The sequence below is a fragment of the Onthophagus taurus genome, chromosome 11 (assembly GCF_036711975.1).
Source record: "Onthophagus taurus isolate NC chromosome 11, IU_Otau_3.0, whole genome shotgun sequence".
In the NCBI taxonomy this organism is placed as follows: Eukaryota; Metazoa; Arthropoda; class Insecta; order Coleoptera; family Scarabaeidae; genus Onthophagus; species Onthophagus taurus.
The window spans coordinates 10,357,540-10,376,158 of record NC_091976.1 but is presented as its reverse complement, the minus strand read 5'-3'; the positions used below and the strand labels follow the sequence as shown (position 1 = coordinate 10,376,158).

The 18,619-nt window shown below is 32.3% G+C and overlaps 1 protein-coding gene and 1 long non-coding RNA gene across 2 annotated transcripts in view; one reads left to right on the top strand and one right to left on the bottom strand.

Moving 5' to 3' along the window:
* Window positions 1-18,619, top strand: part of LOC139431697 (uncharacterized) — a 193,526-nt gene that overhangs the window by 88,046 nt on the left and 86,861 nt on the right. The window lies entirely within an intron of this gene.
* LOC139431957 (uncharacterized) lies at window positions 851-2,613 on the bottom strand. The gene is made up of 2 exons (XM_071200267.1): window positions 2,103-2,613; window positions 851-2,055 (listed from the first exon to the last, which is right to left on the bottom strand). Exons 1-2 carry the CDS (start codon window positions 2,198-2,200, stop codon window positions 1,539-1,541), a joined length of 615 nt encoding a protein of 204 aa, XP_071056368.1. The 5' UTR covers window positions 2,201-2,613; the 3' UTR covers window positions 851-1,538.

Here is an 18,619-nt window from a genome sequence, read left to right as displayed (position 1 = left end):
CCCCAGGTGGCTATAATGATATATCCACCTGGGGCATCTGTTATTGTGATGATGTGACCGGCATCCGTGTTCAGGATGTCATCCATCTCCTCTTTCTCCACTAATACTATAACCCCCTGTAAATTTAAAAGAATAATGTATTATTAGTGGCTGCAAACTTTAAGTTCAATTAAGTTGCACTAATGAAAGAATTATATAATCGGTTTATACAATAAAAATTTTTTTTGTTTTATTATGATTTTTATTAACTATTTCTATTTTTTTAAAAACTTTTCATTTTACATTGATCATCCTCATCTACCACTATTTTACTACAACAGGCTTGAAAGTCATCATCGTCATCTGGAAACGTGACTTTCCTCTTTTTAGTACTGTCTTGCTCTTCTTCTTCTTCTTCTCGATCATCATCATCATTCAAATTAATTGCAACCATTCCTTTTTGTGATGTTGTTGATGATGATGATGATGATGATGATGATGATGATGATGATGATGATGGTGGTGGTGGTTAAACAACCTGATGTGTATCTTGTTGAAAAAGTGTTAAAGAGAAGAAAGAATCAAGTGTTCGTTAAGTGGTTAGGATTCGATTCATTGATACGACAAAAAGTTTGCAGAAATAATATGTATTACTATTACATAAATTGTAAACCAATGTCTTTTGAATTTCAATAAAATATTATTCCATCCGCTATCGATATAATTTGATTAGAAATCGATCTGTTTTATTCGACTAACCGCTTTTATCTGTTGTTACATCGATAGCAGTAACTCTAAAGAATTCCGTCTGTTAACGATATAATTCGATCTGAAACCGATCAGTTTTTATCGGTCCAATCGCTTTTTATCAGTATAATTTGAACAGAAGTCGATCATTTAAACCGAAGCAGATATCTACTATCAAACAGGTCTGTTTTAATTGATCTGTTTCATCCAGCCAACCGCTTTTATCGGTTGTAACACCGATACTTTGATCATGATCCGTTTGAAGATTTTTTAGTACGATTGCATCCTTTAAAAATACTTTCCATTGCTTTCGAAATATCTTTACCTGATATATAGTATTGCTTTTGAACTTTAAGTTCAATTAAGTTGCACTAATGAAAGGATTATATAATCGGTTTATACAATAAAAAATTTATTTGTTTTATTATGATTTTTATTTTAACGATATAATTCGATCTGAAACCGATCAGTTTTTATCGGTCCAATCGCTTTTTATCAGTATAATTTGAACAGAAGTCGATCATTTAAACCGAAGCAGATATCTACTATCAAACAGGTCTGTTTTAATTGATCTGTTTCATCCAGCCAACCGCTTTTATCGGTTGTAACACCGATACTTTGTTCATGATCCGTTTGAAGATTTTTTAGTACGATTGCATCCTTTAAAAATACTTTCCATTGCTTTCGAAATATCTTTACCTGATATATAGTATTGCTTTTGAACTTTAAGTTCAATTAAGTTGCACTAATGAAAGGATTATATAATCGGTTTATACAATAAAAAATTTATTTGTTTTATTATGATTTTTATTTTAACTATTTCTATTTTTTAAAAAATTTTTCATTTCACATTGTTCATCATCATTTACCACTATTTGAGTACAACAAGCTTGAAAGCCATCATCGTCATCCGGAAACGTGACTACTTTCCTCTTTTTAGTACTGTCTTGCTCTTCTTCTCGATCAGCATCATCATCATCATCATCATCATCAACATCATTCAAATTAATTGCAACCATTCCTTTTTGTGATGTTGATGATGATGATGATGATGATGATGATGATGGTGGTGGTGGTGGTTGTCTCTTGAGATTTTTTCGATGACTTTCAATTTGGGGGGATTGCTCATCCCCATCAACACTTAAATCAAAAACATATTTATGCATCACCGATGCCAACATCTGTACTTCCGTTTCATTTTCAACTCCCAGCCTCATATATTGCACTGGGAGGTTTCCGAACTTCCTCTTCAGCGTCTCATTTTTGGGTGTATACATTAGTGCGATGATCACGCAATTCCCCCTTGTTGCAACGCTTTTTAAACCATACCTAATTCAGAATTATTAATAAAGGAAAAAAAAGAAAAAGAAACTTACCGGGAGAACAGGTGTTTGCACACTACATGTAATGTTTTTACTGGCACATTCATTATGTCAGTACTGCTAACCAGCAAAGTGCATGGTGGTGTAGACATTCTTTCTTTTGTTATAAAATTGAACTGTTGAAGGCTAAGTGCAGGTATGCTAATCGAACCGATTGAGAGACATTTATACGTTGAATAATTTGCTAATTAAGCATAAATGTATATATAAAGAGAATTGTCAATTTATGATTTTAAAAAGTGCTGATTATCATGGTTTAATAATAAAATTCAAATCCATTTCGAATGGTTAAGATGTAATTGTCATGGATTAAATTGGAATCGTGATCCGGATAACGAACACAACTTTCGGCTTATCGAAGCTTATGAAATAAAATAATTATGTTATTAAACTTTTAATTTTTTTACTTTTAAATTTCTATTTATCTGTATTTATCGGTTGACGCAAAACGCTAATTAGGAATATTTCAAAAATAATACAATTTACCAATTAACCCAATTTAAATAATATATTTAAACATTTTAAAATTATCGAAGCTTATGAAATAAAATAATGATGTTATTAAACTTTTAATTTTTTTTACTTTTAAATTTCTATTTATCTGTATTTATCGGTTGACGTAAAACGCTAATTAGGAATATTTAAAAAATAATACAATTTACCAATTAACCCAATTTAAATAATATATTTAAACATTTTAAAATAAAAACTACAATGAAAATAATACAAATTATAAAATTGCTTTAATACCTTTTCATTAAAGGATTTATCCCACCTGCAAAATTCATGAAGTCATTCCATTAAGTAATAATAATTTATTTCAGATAAATTGCGCAAACAAAATTCTCAAATTAAATTTAACTTATCCTTTGAAAATTTTGTGTTCATAATAAAATATAAATTACCCAATACTTTTAATTTGCATGAAATTAAAGGTTCCTTAGATAAAATATCTCGCATAAAAAAATGAAAAAATTTATTCTTAAAGTTTCTAGAAATAATTGATATTATTGCTATATAAAATGCAAATTAAATAGTTTTTATTAAACCGCCGAGGTTCGGCAAAGGTCGATGCACCACGCCAGCGGAAGTGTAAAGTTACATGATGGTTACAATAATGCTGAGCGATAGAATTATTGACGCCAAAGGAAATACATACAGATAAATAGAAATTTAAAACGCTAATTAGGAATATTTCGGAAATAATACAATTTACCAATCAACCCAATTTAAATAATATATTTAAACATTTTAAAATAAAAGCTACAATGAAAATAATACAAATTATAAAATTGTTTTAATACCTGTTCATTAAAGGATTTAGCCCACCTGTAAAATTCATGAAGTCATTCCCGTATATTCCATTAGTTCCTTAGATAAGATATCTCGCGTAAATTGCAAACCAACATGAAAATGGAAAAATTGTTATATAATTTTGTTTTTTCTTAACATCTGCTACTTTTTAAAAAGTTTCGTTTCCACCGTTGATTCCGACTTCAATAAATTTGAAAACGTGTACGGGGTCCGGATGCACCTCAAGTTTTTATCTCTAAATTAATTGTTAATTCCTCCTCAACGCCCACAGTAATTCTAAAGAATTTCGTTTGCTAACGATATAATTCAATCGGAAACCGATCAGTTTTTATCGGACCAACCGGTTTATATCAGTTGTAATAACACAGCTTCTTCAAACCGAATTGTGAAGCATTCCACCCGTTGACGGTATAATTTGATCAGAAGTCGATGATTCAAACCGAAACAGGTATCTACAATCAAACAGGTCTGTTTTTAATTGATCTATTTTATCTGACCAACCGCTTTGTTCGCTTGTAACACCGATACTTTATTCTTGATCCGTTTGAAGATTTTTGTTAGTACGTTTGCATCCTTTAAAATACTTTCCATCGCTTTCGTAACATCTTTACCTGATATAGTAGTCCTTGTGACAAATACTATATTGAAACAGATATAATGGCGTGAGGGTGGTTAAGAGATATTCTCTCATTTTGTTAATTGGAACATGGTGTTGAAGCTGATGATTACATAATGTTGTGTAATTTATATTCGACTTAATGATTATCAAAAGTTATTTCCTAATTATAATGATTATCAAAACTTGTTGTTTCTTTCTTTGTGCAACTTAACATTTCCGGTGACGATCCGATTACTCCGATCGGTGTGTTTCGGTATTAGTCGGCTGTCGAAGTGTTAAGTTACAATTTTAGGACGCAATCAATTAAAAGTTTAAATTTAAAATAATTGAGTGTATTAACATTTAAGTTGGCTGTAATGCGTGTATTAACATTTAAGGTGGCTGTAATGCAAATAATACAAATTAAAAAAATAGATTTAAATTATAACCGCATGAAATTTAAGTTGTGATGCTTGAATACGCACGCTTAAATTCCCGCTTAGGAATATGTCGAATAAAACAGATCAGTTTCTGATCAAATTATATCGATAGCGGATGGAATAATATTTTATTGAAATTCAAAAGTCATTGGTTTACAATTTCCCGTAATAAACTAAATCTGATGCTTTCTCACTATTCTAATAACAAAAACTGTTTAATTTACAATTTATACGGTAACAATACATATTGTTTCTAGGATCCTTTTTCATGTAATAAACCGAATCCGATCTTTATGTTGCTAGTCTAATATATAAAAAAGAGAAATATTTTTTCCCCTCTCTTACGTAAAAATTAAGTATAAATACGATGTGATCATTTTCATCTATCATTGTTAAAGTAAGTTAAAATGGATCTTGAATATTTACTCCACGTTAGAGAAAATCCGGATGGTACAACGACCATCCGGAAATACAAATTTGAGGTGGAAGTGGTTGTAGGTAAGTTTTGCAAAATATATCATCAATATTTTCAATAAATTTTGAAGTCCTGAACTTTTGAGTCGTTAAAAAAAGATTTATAAACAAGTTTCTCGAATTTATTTTTTATTTTTTTCTTTTTTAGCGTCTTCCTCCTCCTCCTCCTCCTCCTCCTCCTCCTCATCCTCCTCCAACATTAGGAGGATCATAGATGAGATGGAAATGCGGGATCGTAAGTCGTTATTTTTTTTTATTTTGCTTTATAGTATTATTTTATTTTCTCAATATTTTTTCATAGTGGGGTTATATGATAGCCCTAGATCCCCGTCTCCAACTTCACGAGGGGTAATAATTAATCGGATGGAGGAGGTTGATTGTAAGTCCTTGTTTTTTTCTTTTGCTTTACAATATTATTATTAATTTTTTCTTTTTTCTTAGCGGAATGTGAGGATGATGATAATGAATCTTCATCCTCCTCCTCCTCCTCCTCCAACATCAACGAGATGGGAATGCGGGATCGTAAGTCGTTATTTGTTATTTTGCTTTATAGTATTATTTTATTTTCTCAATCTTTTTTCATAGTGGGGTTATATGATAGCCCTAGATCCCCGTCTCCAACTTCACGAGGGGTAATAATTAATCGGATGGAGGAGGTTGATTGTAAGTCCTTGTTTTTTTCTTTTGCTTTACAATATTATTATTAATTTTTTCTTTTTTGTGTTTGAGGATGTACAAACAAGGTAATGGGGATGGGCGCTCCAGGATATGTAGTGACTTAAAAAATAAATAATTAAATTGGGTTAATTGAGAAAATTAAATTGTATTATTTAAACCTTTTCCGTCTTTTATTTAAATGTATTTTTTTCACGTACATCATTTTTTGTTACTGAAAATGCATTAAAACAATTTTATAATTTGTATTATTTTTGCTCAGCATTATTGCAGCCGCTAGGTAATTTGACACTTCCGTCGGCGAGGTGTATTGCACCTTAGCGATGCGCCGCGTCGTAATTTTACACCATTTCCGCCCGGCGAGGAAAGCATTGTATCGCGTAACTCATAATCAGTTTTACTTTAGAAACCGCGCGCAATGTCTCTGTGTGTTTTTTTACGATCTTTGTGAGTTTAAACCAAAGAAAAAATTTATTCGAAGTTGAGTTGGATGAATTTACCCTATCTATTGTTCATGGAAAAAACGTCTTACGAGCTGCGCATGGCCTTCCGTTGTGGTGGAATTAGAAGCGAGGGGGTTTGCTTCTCAACGCATGTCTCGTCGTTAATCTTTTTTCAAGCATATAATTACATGTTCTTAATTTACTTACCCGCTCATAATCAGTTTTACTTTAGAAATCGAACGTGTCAAACGTAAACCGCGCGCAATGTCTCGTAGTCGTCTCTGTGTTTTTCTTTTTTTCGGTCTTTGTGAGTTTAAACCAAAGAAAAAATTTATTCGAAGTTGAGTTGGATTTACCCGTCAAACGTAAACCGCGCGCAATGTCTCATAGTCGTCTCTGTGTGTTTTTTTCTTCTTTTTTTCAGTCTTTGTGAGTTTAAACCAAAGAAAAAATTTATTCGAAGTTGAGTTGGATTTACCGCTGCGCATGGTCGTCACCTTCCGTTGTGATGGAGTTAGAAGCGGGGGCGGCTTGCTTCTCAACGTTTTTACTTACCCGGCTCGCTAAGGGTATTATCGATCAAGAAGGTTACAAGATCAATGTATTATGAATTTGTAAAAAAAGTACCATAACATTAAGGTTTTTATTATTTTTTTACTATTTATTATGTAATTAAAATGTTTATTAATACTTTTATTGGGTTGATTGGGGGGAAAAATTAAATTGTCTTAAATTGTGTTATTATTATTTTCCGGAATATTCCCAAGCTCCTGCGCACGCGCATTCAAGAGTTGTGAGGCGCGCCATCTTTCAGAAACGCCGATTCTAGACAGGAAGTTGTCGCACCTCCGTGACGTCATCCGCCCGATGTAAAAGGATAGGGAGGGGTGTCAACCAAAGGCTTGGGGGAAAAAATAGGTTGGTAACCAGACCTGGTGATTTTTAAAAAAGTAACAGTCTACCTGGTTGGTAGTGGTTTAGTTCCACTACCAACCACTAGGTGGCGCGTTACTTTTTTAAAAAAGGTAACCGTCTACCTGGTTGGTAATGGTTTAGTTCCACTACCAGCCACTAGGTGGCGCGTTACTTTTTAAAAAATTCACCAGATCTAGTTACTTTTCCAATACCAACCTATTTTTTTTTCACCTCCGCCTTAGGTTGGTACCCTTCCCTATCCTTTTACATTGGATTGATGACGTCACGGAGGTGCGGAGGTGCAATTTCCGGTCTAGAATCGGCGTTTCTATACTACTGCTATTACTGAAGCTACTGTATAACTAAACGTTTGGCTAGCACACGACACTTTCATTACTCGTATTTTACCAGGAATTACGTGGTCATCCTTCAATTTTGGCATGGCACGAAATTCACTGGATGGATTGTCGATGTAATATGCATCCAATATGTGTTGCCATTTTGCTGTATATTGTTGACCTTCTTTATGTATGTTAAATTTTTTTCAATAAAACGATTGCGTACACATTTTAGTAAATGTGGTGGATCATAAACATGAAAATACGTTTTGTCGTTTATTTTAAAGCAATTATCACCACGCCCTCCACGATGCTCTCAGACAAGGTACCGAATACCTTGTCTGAGAGCATCTGCTTTAGAATTTACTATTAGTTAATTAATAGCTGCGACATTTCCTTGGTCACAGATGGTGGCTACTACGTCAAGTCCACAGTCACCACATTTGGTTAAAATATTTTTAATATGCCGGACCAAAGTAAAAGTATTAGTAGCATTTTGGGAAAAGAAGTAACAAACAGTTTGTTTCCATTTATTATTTATACCCCTCAACATGAACACTAACGCAGTGTTTGCAATTAAATTTGTTGATTCAGTCCCTTGGTCTTCAAACCCTATTATTTCTTTAGTATTTTTATTAAAAAATAAATGAGAGTGAATTTTCATTTCATCCCATATCAAAGAACACATTTATCTTGAGGTTGGAGATCATTGCACACACTCCTTATTCTTTGAAAAATGGGGTTACATATATCTGGTTGTATAGTGTGGTATCGTTGAAGGGTTTTAGGTTTTTTAAATAAAAGCGTTTCTTCCCAACTACATGTGAATGTATTTTACACAAAGGTTCGTACAATACTGATGCTTACAAAAGCGTAATCAATTTTAAAGTATTACAGCAATAATGCTTACCACGGTAATACGGTTCAACGGACGATGACCTGATACTTATTAATTAATTTGCTGAGCATACATTTTATAGTTTAAACGTTTTATGATTTATTTAAATAATTATGAATATGGCTACATTACAATAGGAATTCTAAATAATAGACTACTCATAGTTTTTGCACTGGGTAGTGCAAAGAATGTTGACAATAATTTATATGCCCTACGACTTTGTTTAAACAAAACCAACGCCAATACCTTATCGTGAAGAGTATGTCGTCTACCATGGCTTGTTAATAAACAGTTTCGTAACTGACTTTTGATAAATGTCGTCATTGTTGTGCTGTATGGTGCCAGAACATGTTCCATCTGTTCGTTACTGTTCATATTCTCTAGATGAGCCAATCTGTTTCTTATAACAAAATTTTTTTGTTTCTGTTTAGATAGTAATCGTTTATAATTAGTAGCTCTTTTATATAATTTTCGGGCTTTTGGTAACAAATCTTTCTCTCTCCGAACTTCAACTTCTTGCAATAAAGAACCTTTATCCTCTTTTTCAAGCGAAACTGACAATATTGAAGCAAATAAAATACCTAGTACATTGTGATTTAACACATTTTATGTTTCAATAACATCTCTTCATCTGGCATTGTTGATGGGCCAGCATTCTTTGATGTACCTGCTCCCAATGAACTTGATTCAGCTTCTATAATTTGTTACGCCTTCAAAACAAATTGAGAAAAGAAGATACAAAACAAAAATAAATTGATTCCTAATTCCCAATCTAAATAATATGAGGTCAAGGGGACCTCGGCTAGTTCAGGGTTGGAGGGGTAGTTCATTTATTTGGCGCCACACCATTGAAATCCCTTGACCCACACTAATGGTGAAGTGGGTTGTTGGAAAAAGAGAGGGAAAAGGAAATTTAAAATCAAAATAACGATATAAACAATTCTATTCAAGAGATGCAAAGATAACACAAAAAAAATAAATAAAGTTAATATGAAAGATAAAAAAAAATCACAAATCAAATTCTTTTTATAAGAGATAAAATGGGAAACAAAAAAAAACAAATAACAAAAATATCGCGAAACTTAATGATTCGCCCCCCCTCTACAAGCTTGTCAGGGAAAAACGTTTAAATCAAATTAAAAAAAAAAATAATAAAAACGACTAAATAATCCCAATTTTAAGTCTTTTAACAAATGAAAATAATTAAGTTTAAATCTAACCGTGTAAAGTAGTATAGAAACGCCGATTCTAGATAGGAAGTTGCACCTCCGCACCTCTGTGACGTCATCAATCCAATGTAAAAGGATAGGGAAGGGTACCAACCTAAGGCGGAGGTGAAAAAAAATTGGGTTGGTATTGGAAAAGTAACTAGATCTGGTGAATTTTTTAAAAAGTAACGCGCCACCTAGTGGTTGGTATTGGAACTAAACCACTACCAACCAGGTAGACTGTTACTTTTTTTAAAAAATCACCAGGTCTAGTTACCAACCTATTTTTTTCCCCCAAGCCTTTGGTTGACACCCCTCCCCCCCTAACCTTTTACATTGGGCGGATGACGTCACGGAGGTGCGGAGGTGCGACAACTTCTTGTCTAGAACCGGCGTTTCTGAAAGATGGCGCGTTGAACGCATAAAGGCGCGCCTCACAACTCTTGAATGCGCGTGCGCAGGAACTTGGGAATATTCCGGAAAATAATAACACAATTTAAGACAATTTAATTTTTCCCCCCAATCAACCCAATAAAAGTATTAATAAACATTTTAATTACATAATAAATAGTAAAAAAATAATAAAAACCTAAATGTTATGGTACTTTTTTTTACAAATTCAATATATAACAATAAATATGGTAAAAAGGGTAAATCCAACTCAACTTCGAATAAATTTATATCTTTGGTTTAAACTCACAAAGGCTGAAAAAAAAAGACAAAAAAAACACAGAGACGACTATGAGACATTGCGCGCGGTTTACGTTTGACGGGTAAATCCAACTCAACTTCGAATAAATTTTTTCATTTGTTTAAACTCACAAAGACCGAAAAAAAGAAAAACACAGAGACACGTTCGGTTTCTAAAGTAAAACTGATTATGAGTTACGCGATACAATGCTTTCCTCGCCGGGCGGAAGTGTCAAATTACGACAAACGACGCGGCGCATCGCTAAGTAAAGTGCAATGCACCTCGCCGGCTGCAATAATGCTGAGCAATGGAATAATTGACCTAAATGAAATGCTATTGTATAATTAATATTAAGGAAGTAAAAAAAATAATACAAATTATAAAATTGTTTTAATGCATTTTCATTATCAAAAATGATGTACGTGAAAAAAAAATACATTTAAATAAAAGAAGGAAAAGGTTTAAATAATACAATTTAATTTTCCCAATTAACCCAATTTAAATATATTGAAACATTTTAAAATAAAATCTTGAAAGTTTACACACAATTAAATATATACAAAATTTAACAATCGGTAAAATTAACAAATACTAACAGTTTAAATGTAAAATAATAGGATTTATTAACATTTAAGTTGACTATAATGTAAATAATACAAATTAAAAATTAGATTGAATTTAAGCGGATTGATGAATTGAAGGTGAAATACAAACAACAGAATGATGTGTTTAAGAAATACATTTATTATTGTTATTTAATTTTTAAGTATACATAACTTTTATTATACAATTACATTTAAAAAAAAATATATCCATACAGATGATCATCACGGTCATCGGTCGGAAATTTTTTACGTTTCATAAGTAAAACATATATTTTATAAAACAATTAATATAGGTACATAAGTATGAACAATAGGGTATCAGATTACATATCACATTTCTTGAAAAACAAATTTCTAGAAATAACAGGTCTTATTGCTACATAAAATGCGAATAATTAAACAATCTAAATATAAAATATAATGTAGTTTTCATTTTAGTAAAAATTAATTTATTTATAGCTTAAATACAAGTAACTTTATTTTGTTTACATAAAAAATTTCTTAAAATTAATACATTGTTTTGTGAGCATACTGCTGGAGAGCCGGTGTGGAACCAACATTGATTGGATGTTGAATTTAATTTAGTCTCATCCTCTTCCGCAAATTCTAACGCGATATCTGTTACTATTGAATTATTATGGTAACGTGTTTCTAAAAATTGTTTCTTTTGATTTCCCTTAACAAATATTTGATCGTAGGAACAACCTAATCTATATTTGATTTATCATACCAGTTAAAGGTATATATTTGAAAACACGATCATGCAAGATTAAACAATAGAGGGAAGTAGCATTAGGTATCTCTTCACTCGTTTCAAATTCAATGCGAATATCAACGGTTCCAACATTTAAAATATCATTTTGCCGTGAACAATCAATTACAATAATCGGTGTATGTGCTATAAATGTATCTCTGTTAAACATTGGTTCTACAAGTTCTCGATCGTAATAGGTCTTTGCGAAATTACAATACATTTCATATAAAACTGCAACTTGACCTGTCTTAAAATTTAAATTTAAAGCTTCACAGGGATATTTCTCACTATTTAAAAACACTTTCATATCTGTTAAATTGCAGTGGTCAAATTGTGATGCAGAACGTAACGGATTATCTTTTCTATTAGTTTGAAACCCTAATATAAAGTATCTAGGCTTTTCTAATTGAGTAGATGTTTTAATTGTCCATGTGTGTTGTCTACTTTTTGGTAATGATGGGTATTCATGTAAATCAAATGATCTAAATCCCATGTCTAATTCAATTCCTTGTTCTATATACTCTAAAAGTTCTAAACGTTCAACATCAGCTACAGAAACATGAGGGACTTTCCATACTATTTTATTAATATTAATTATCATATTAGGTAAAAGACTTTCAATAACATTCTTGTCTGAATTACTGCGTACTAAAACTAATTCTTGACGGAGATTTATCAAAATTTTATTATAATCTTCGGCGAAACCAAGAAAATGTTTCAGGGGAACACAAAAATCAAAATCACCCTTATTTTCATTTACTTTAACATTTGTATATTCGAAACTGCATTAGAGGCATGATAGTATTCTGATCTCGTTAGTGAGCAAAGATTTTTTAATGTGCTAGCTATTCCTGGATTTCTTACTCTGTCAATTACGTTCCCACCACATTCAAATCGTATTTCACTAAACATATGACCGATCGGATTTACTGACAATTTTGTATCTTTATCAACGGTTCCATCATCTTTCAATAGTTGTACGTAAATAAAAGATTGACTTGGTAATGTGTATACGTCCTGTTGTTGAATTGCAATACGAATTTCATCGCTATTGTTAAAAGAATTTGATGAGTATGGTAAATGATTATGATACTGAATCCGTACGAGTGAATTATCAAATTCTACTTTATCCGAGACGTTTAAGATACTCATATTGTTATTATTTTATTAATTGTAAACCCAATGATTCAAGAAATTGTTTGTTTTGATGTGTTAACTGTTTCACAGTGTGAAGAGAACTAAAAGTATTCGTTTGATTTTGTGGGTTCATATTACCTTTAACCTTAAGAACCATTATTACTAGAGAGTTTTAAATGTAGTCTTATCTTGATGACTTCTCCTCTGAAATTGACCAACAATCCGTTTTGATCAACTATTTTAAGGGTAATATTATTAATTGTTTGTGTATTCAAAGGCATATATATTAAATTGTGGGGAGTTTCTGATATTTTATAACCTTTAGGTACTGTAGGAAAAAATGAGTAGATAGTGTGCGCAGGTATGTCGTTGTGATAAGCTCCACGTGTTATGTTACATTGCACTTGTATAGAATTTACTTTAAATATATCTACAATATTTCGAGCTCTGTGCGGGGATTTTATTGGATTCAGTACATCTGGTTTATTGAAACCTAATATTGTTGAGATGGAGTTGTTTACATTAAAATCAATAGTTTTGTTACATGTGATCACTGCTTGTAGCGTATTGTTGTTTTAGTGGAAGAGGGCGTGAAATAAATCCAGAATAACATTTTAGTTTCAGTATATTAGTTAATATTAGTATAATAAAATAACAACTTGTTTTCTTAAACAAAACCCTAATGTTTCCTACAACTGACAATCTACCCAATCTACTACCATCTTTTTTATTCTTTTTACTCTACGTTATCGACATTCTACAACGCCATCTATACCATCTATTTTAATTTAAACTTAAATGCATTTACAACACCCCTCCTCAATTAAGTTTTTAACATTTTATATTAATCTTATTACAAAACATTTTAATTTTTTGTGATGACACTGGTTTCGTTAAAGTGTCAGCAACCTGATCACTAGAGCTTACGTACAATAAGTTGAGTTTTTTTTGATTTACTAAAGTTTTTAAGAAATTATATTTGACGTCCACGTGCTTAAGTCTCTTATGGTCCGGTTACTCACATAATTTTATACATCATTGATTATCTTCGTAGCATGTAATTGTTAATTCCACTCCGCACAACTCTTTTAACAGCCCCACTAGCCACAAACCTTCACTTGCAGCTTCAGCCAAAGCGATATATTCCGCCTCCGCCGAACTTAAAGCAACTGTTTTCTGTTTTCGTGTTGCCCAGGAGACTGCAGATCCATTAATCAAATATACACAGCCAGAGGTTGATTTTCGGTCAACTTTGCATGTTGCCCAGGTTGCATCAGCAAAACATTCCAATTTAATTTCCTCCCTTATTTGAATTCTACCAAAAAATAGATTGTAACTCAACGTCCCTTTAATGTACCGAAGTATTCGTTTTAAATTTGTCCATAACGTTTTGGTTATTGGCTTATCCTGAAAGCGACTGAAATAATTCACTGCGGCACATAAGTCAGGTCTTGTTCCCAAAACAGCATAAAGTAAGGAACCTATAAGTTCTCGATAAGGAACTTTAACTGTTTCTATATCGGCGTCTTCTTCTGAATCGAATTCTGGTTTTAATTCACAAGGTGAAGTAACTGCTTTACAATTTTCCATATTAAAACGTTGCAATACACGTTCGAGATATTTACGTTGATCTAAGTGAATTCCATTTTCATATCAAACTTTTTATTTAATTTTCTTTTGACTAAATCCATTTCTTCTTTAGAGTTTGTAGCAATTATTAAATCATCAACATAAAGTAATATAAACATTTTCATTTGCGCGACCTTCTTATAGTATAAACATGAATCATAATCGGAAATTTTAAACTCGTTTTCAACCATAAAATCATTAAATTTTTTATTCCAGCACTTAGGTGCTTCCTTCAATCCATAAATACTTTTGATTAATTTACATACCTTGTTATTGTTTTTCTGAAAGCCATCTGGTAAATTCATATAAATTGACTCTTCAAGATCCCCGTGTAAAAAAGCTGATTTGACATATAGTTGTTCAGCGTAAAGATCATCATCAATTATTAATTTTAATAAAACTCTGAATGTACTCAACTTCGCTACAGGAGCATATATATCAGTTATCGTAAAGTCCTTTTGTTGCATAAAACCTTTAGCGACCAATCGAGATTTGTATGTTATACCTTCTTGACTTTCTTTTATTTTAAAAACCCATCTTGAATTTATTATTTCTTTATTCTTTGGTTTTTCAACTAGTGTCCATGTTTTATTTTTGTTCATAGCTTCCATTTCGGTTTTTATAGCATTCAACCATTTATGTGAATTTTCACCTTTTATTGCTTTAGGCATTTTCTATATCCATATTGTAATATTCAAATCTTCTAGGCATTCTTAATTCTCTCCTGTTTCTTAAATTCATCCCCAATTCTTCATTTTCTTCCTCAGTCTGTGTATCATCATCTTCTTCAATTTCATTGAAAGTTTCTTCATCTTCATTTAACATATGATATGGTTCTTTTACTGTACTAATTTCTGTTTCTTCCTTCGATTCTTTTGGACTTGGTGGTATAAATACGACATCTCTTGCAAATTCCACCTTATCGTCTTCAGCAATGTAAATTCTTAAACCTTTAACATCTTCTCCATAACCAACAAAAATACCCTTCTTACTCTTTTTGTCAAACTTCCTTCTCTTTTCTTTTGGTACGTTCATGTACACTTCTGAACCAAAAATTCTTAATTCATTTATATTGTAACCTTTCCCAAACCATAAATCGTACGGAACTTTTCCTTTGACAGTAATCTTGCCAGTACGATTTAAAACATACGTTGCTGTATTTACGGCTTCTGCCCAAAATTTCTTTTCAAGTCCTTTTGATTCCAAAAGGGTTCGAGCCGCTTCTACAATTGTTCTCATTTCTCTTTCGGCACGACCATTTTGTTGAGGTGTATATGGAATCGTTTTTTGGTGTGTGATTCCTTTATTTTCAATTAATTTTTTCATTTCCAGGTTTATAAATTCAGTCCCATTGTCTGTTCTTATGGTTTTTATTTTATTGCATGTAATTCTTTCAGCTTTTTCAAGAAATACTTTTACCCAATGATTAACTTCGGATTTTTGTTTCATAAAATATACACTTCTGAAATGACTAAAGTCATCTTTAACTAATAAAAAATACCTTGACCCTCCAATGGACATCTCCTCCATCGGACCACATACATCCATATGTACAAGTTCACACGTTTCTTTTGCGACTTTTTCACTCTCAACAAAAGGACTGCGAGCAGCTTTACCTTTTTGACACGCTTCACAACATTCTTCCAAACCAATATAACTTATATCATTCAATTGTAACAGATCTTTTACGTACTTGAAATTTTGATGAGCCATCTTCTCATGCCAAATTTTCAAATCTTGAACTTTATCCTCTTTCTTTCCAAGTAATGCCTCTTCTTCGTTTTTTTGGAGAAAATTCATCTCATATAATTTTCCACGTCTGATTGCTTCTGCACGTACATCACCATTCTTTCCAAGTATTTGACATTTTTCTTTATCCGATACTAATCGAAAACCTTTGTCCATAACAGCTCCCAAGGAAAACAAATTACAATCCAATTTTGGAACATATAACACATTTGACAGGACAGTTTCTATCTGTTTATTATTAACAATTGACTTAAGAGCAATCTTTCCGTAACCTATGGCCGATATAAACCTTCCATCACCAATTTTGACAGTTTTCTCATTTAAAAATTTGCAATAATCACTGAAACGTTTAAAGTTTGGACTCATATGTTCACTCGCTCCACTATCAAGGTACCATTTATTACTATTTATTTCTTTGGTTACGCAGCTTACGAAGGCATTGTTGTCATTTTCTTTATTTACTTCTTTTTCTTTATTTGTTTCTTTTTCTTTTAATTTAAAACAATCTTTTATTAAATGCCCTGGCTTTTTACAATAATGACAAGCTTTTTCATTACCATGTTCACGTTTATTCAAAGAAGTTTTACAATCTTTTTTAATGTGATCTAATTTACCACATGCAAAACATTTTACCTGTTTTTTGTTTCCGAAAGGTGTTTTTGATTGTCGAAAACCAAATCTATTTACCGTAAAAGCAGTAGGGTAAAATGCCCTATCGTTGGCACTTAATCAGTCATTGGCACTATTCTCATAAACTACACATTTTTAAGTTTTTAACGCTACTAGCTTTAGAAATCTTGCAATAGATGGAAGCACCCGACTGCTACGTCTCGAGTAAACATAACCTCCAGTCTGTTAGTTCTAATATGTCCGAAGCAAGTGTACGTGTTTGAACGTGTTGCAACTTAAGGGGAAAAACTAACAATTTCCGTAAGCATACGACTTTATATAACCATTCATATTTCAAATTATTTCGAAAATAACGTTTGTAGACTTTATATATCTGAAAGTAAAAGGGTTGTTTATTGATTGTTTTATTATAAATTACTAGGTATGTTGCCATTTTCGTTAAATAATTGAGGTGCCAACTACTAGGTTCTAAAAATTGCAAAATTCTAATGATTGTCACCCGTGCCAATTAGTAGTTTAGTGCATCTATATCAGACATTCAACAATTGGCACTGTGCAGTTTTAAGTTTTTTTCTGACAAACCCATGCTTTTTTTGATGCTTTAGATGCCGAAAGTTAAGTCGAAATCAGCCTATGTGAAAGGCTATACAGAAGACTATCATCAAAAGGCTCTTACAGAAATAAAAAATGGCGAATCAAAAAAAGCCGTTGCTAAAAGGTTTGGAATACCAAGGTCTACATTGCAATTTAGGTTAGGGCCCCATTTTTCTAAAATTCGACCTGGACCACAACCCTACCTAACAGATGATGAAGAAAAAACTTTAGAGGATTGGATTTTGGAAAGCCACAGGAAAGGTTTCCCTAGAAGAAAGATTGATCTTCAAATGTCTGTAAAATATTTCTTGGACAATAATAAGAGACCAAATCCCTTTAAGGATAATATACCAGGATCACGATGGTACCAATCGTTTCTAAAGCGTCATCCATTACTAACCAGCCGTTCTTCAGAAGGTGTTACACCAGCGTCTGCTGCCGTCGCAGAAACAGATATCAGGAAGTGGTTTGCGGATACAGAAGAGTACCTGAAAACTAAACACTACTTCTCAATTCTGGAAAATCCCACCCGTGTTTACAATGGAGACGAAACTTGTTTTCTGTTCATACCAAAACTGGGCAAAGTCATTGCTCCGAAAGGAACAAAAAATGTTTATGAGGTCGACCAAGGTAATGCGAAACAAAATCTGACTGTAATGTTTACATTTTGTGCATCTGGAAAAATTGTGCCCCCCTTAATAATATACCCGAACAAAAGACTTCATGCAAATATTACAAAGCATGTACCTGATGAATGGGGATTAGCGTGTAGTGATAATGGATGGATGAAATCTGAAATATTTATAGATTACATCAAAAACGTTTTTTATCCTCATTTAACGAAAGAGAATATTCAATTTCCGGTCATCCTGTTTTTAGATGGACACAAAACCCATTTAACCTTTGAATTAAGCAAGCTATGCTCCGAATTGCAGATTATATTAATCAACTTGTACCCAAACTCTACTCGAATTTTACAACCAGCAGACGTCTCCAACTTTAAACCCCTTAAAAATTCATGGAAACTAGGTGTTCTTAAATGGCGCAGGGAAAATCCGTATTGTAAGTTAGGAAAGGAACATTTTGCAATAATATTAAAAAAAGCTATTAGTGAGCTTAAATCCGAAACAGTAATCAATGGTTTTAAAGCTTGTGGTTTATATCCTTGGAACCCTGATTTAATTGATTTCTCTAAATGTCTTGGTACAAACAAACACATAAATGAGCATCCAGCTACGAAACCAACTTCTCAAAAAGCAAATGAGTTGTTGTTTGAACAGCTGTGTAAAATTTTAGGTCCTACCAAAACCGAAGCAATAGAAAATACCTTCTTAGGTGATTGCAGTTGCTCAGAGAAATGTGAAAACTTCGAAATTTCAAGTAAAATTTATAGGTATTTAAAACCAATATCACAACCAA

Bases quoted from the DNA above. Each gene is read 5' to 3' on its own strand.
- LOC139431957 (XM_071200267.1), bottom strand. From the start codon at position 2,200: ATGTCTACACCACCATGCACTTTGCTGGTTAGCAGTACTGACATAATG. The intron at 2,056-2,102 runs GTAAGTTTCTTT...ATTCTGAATTAG, and splicing joins TGCAAACACCTGTTCTCCCG to GTATGGTTTAAAAAGCGTTG.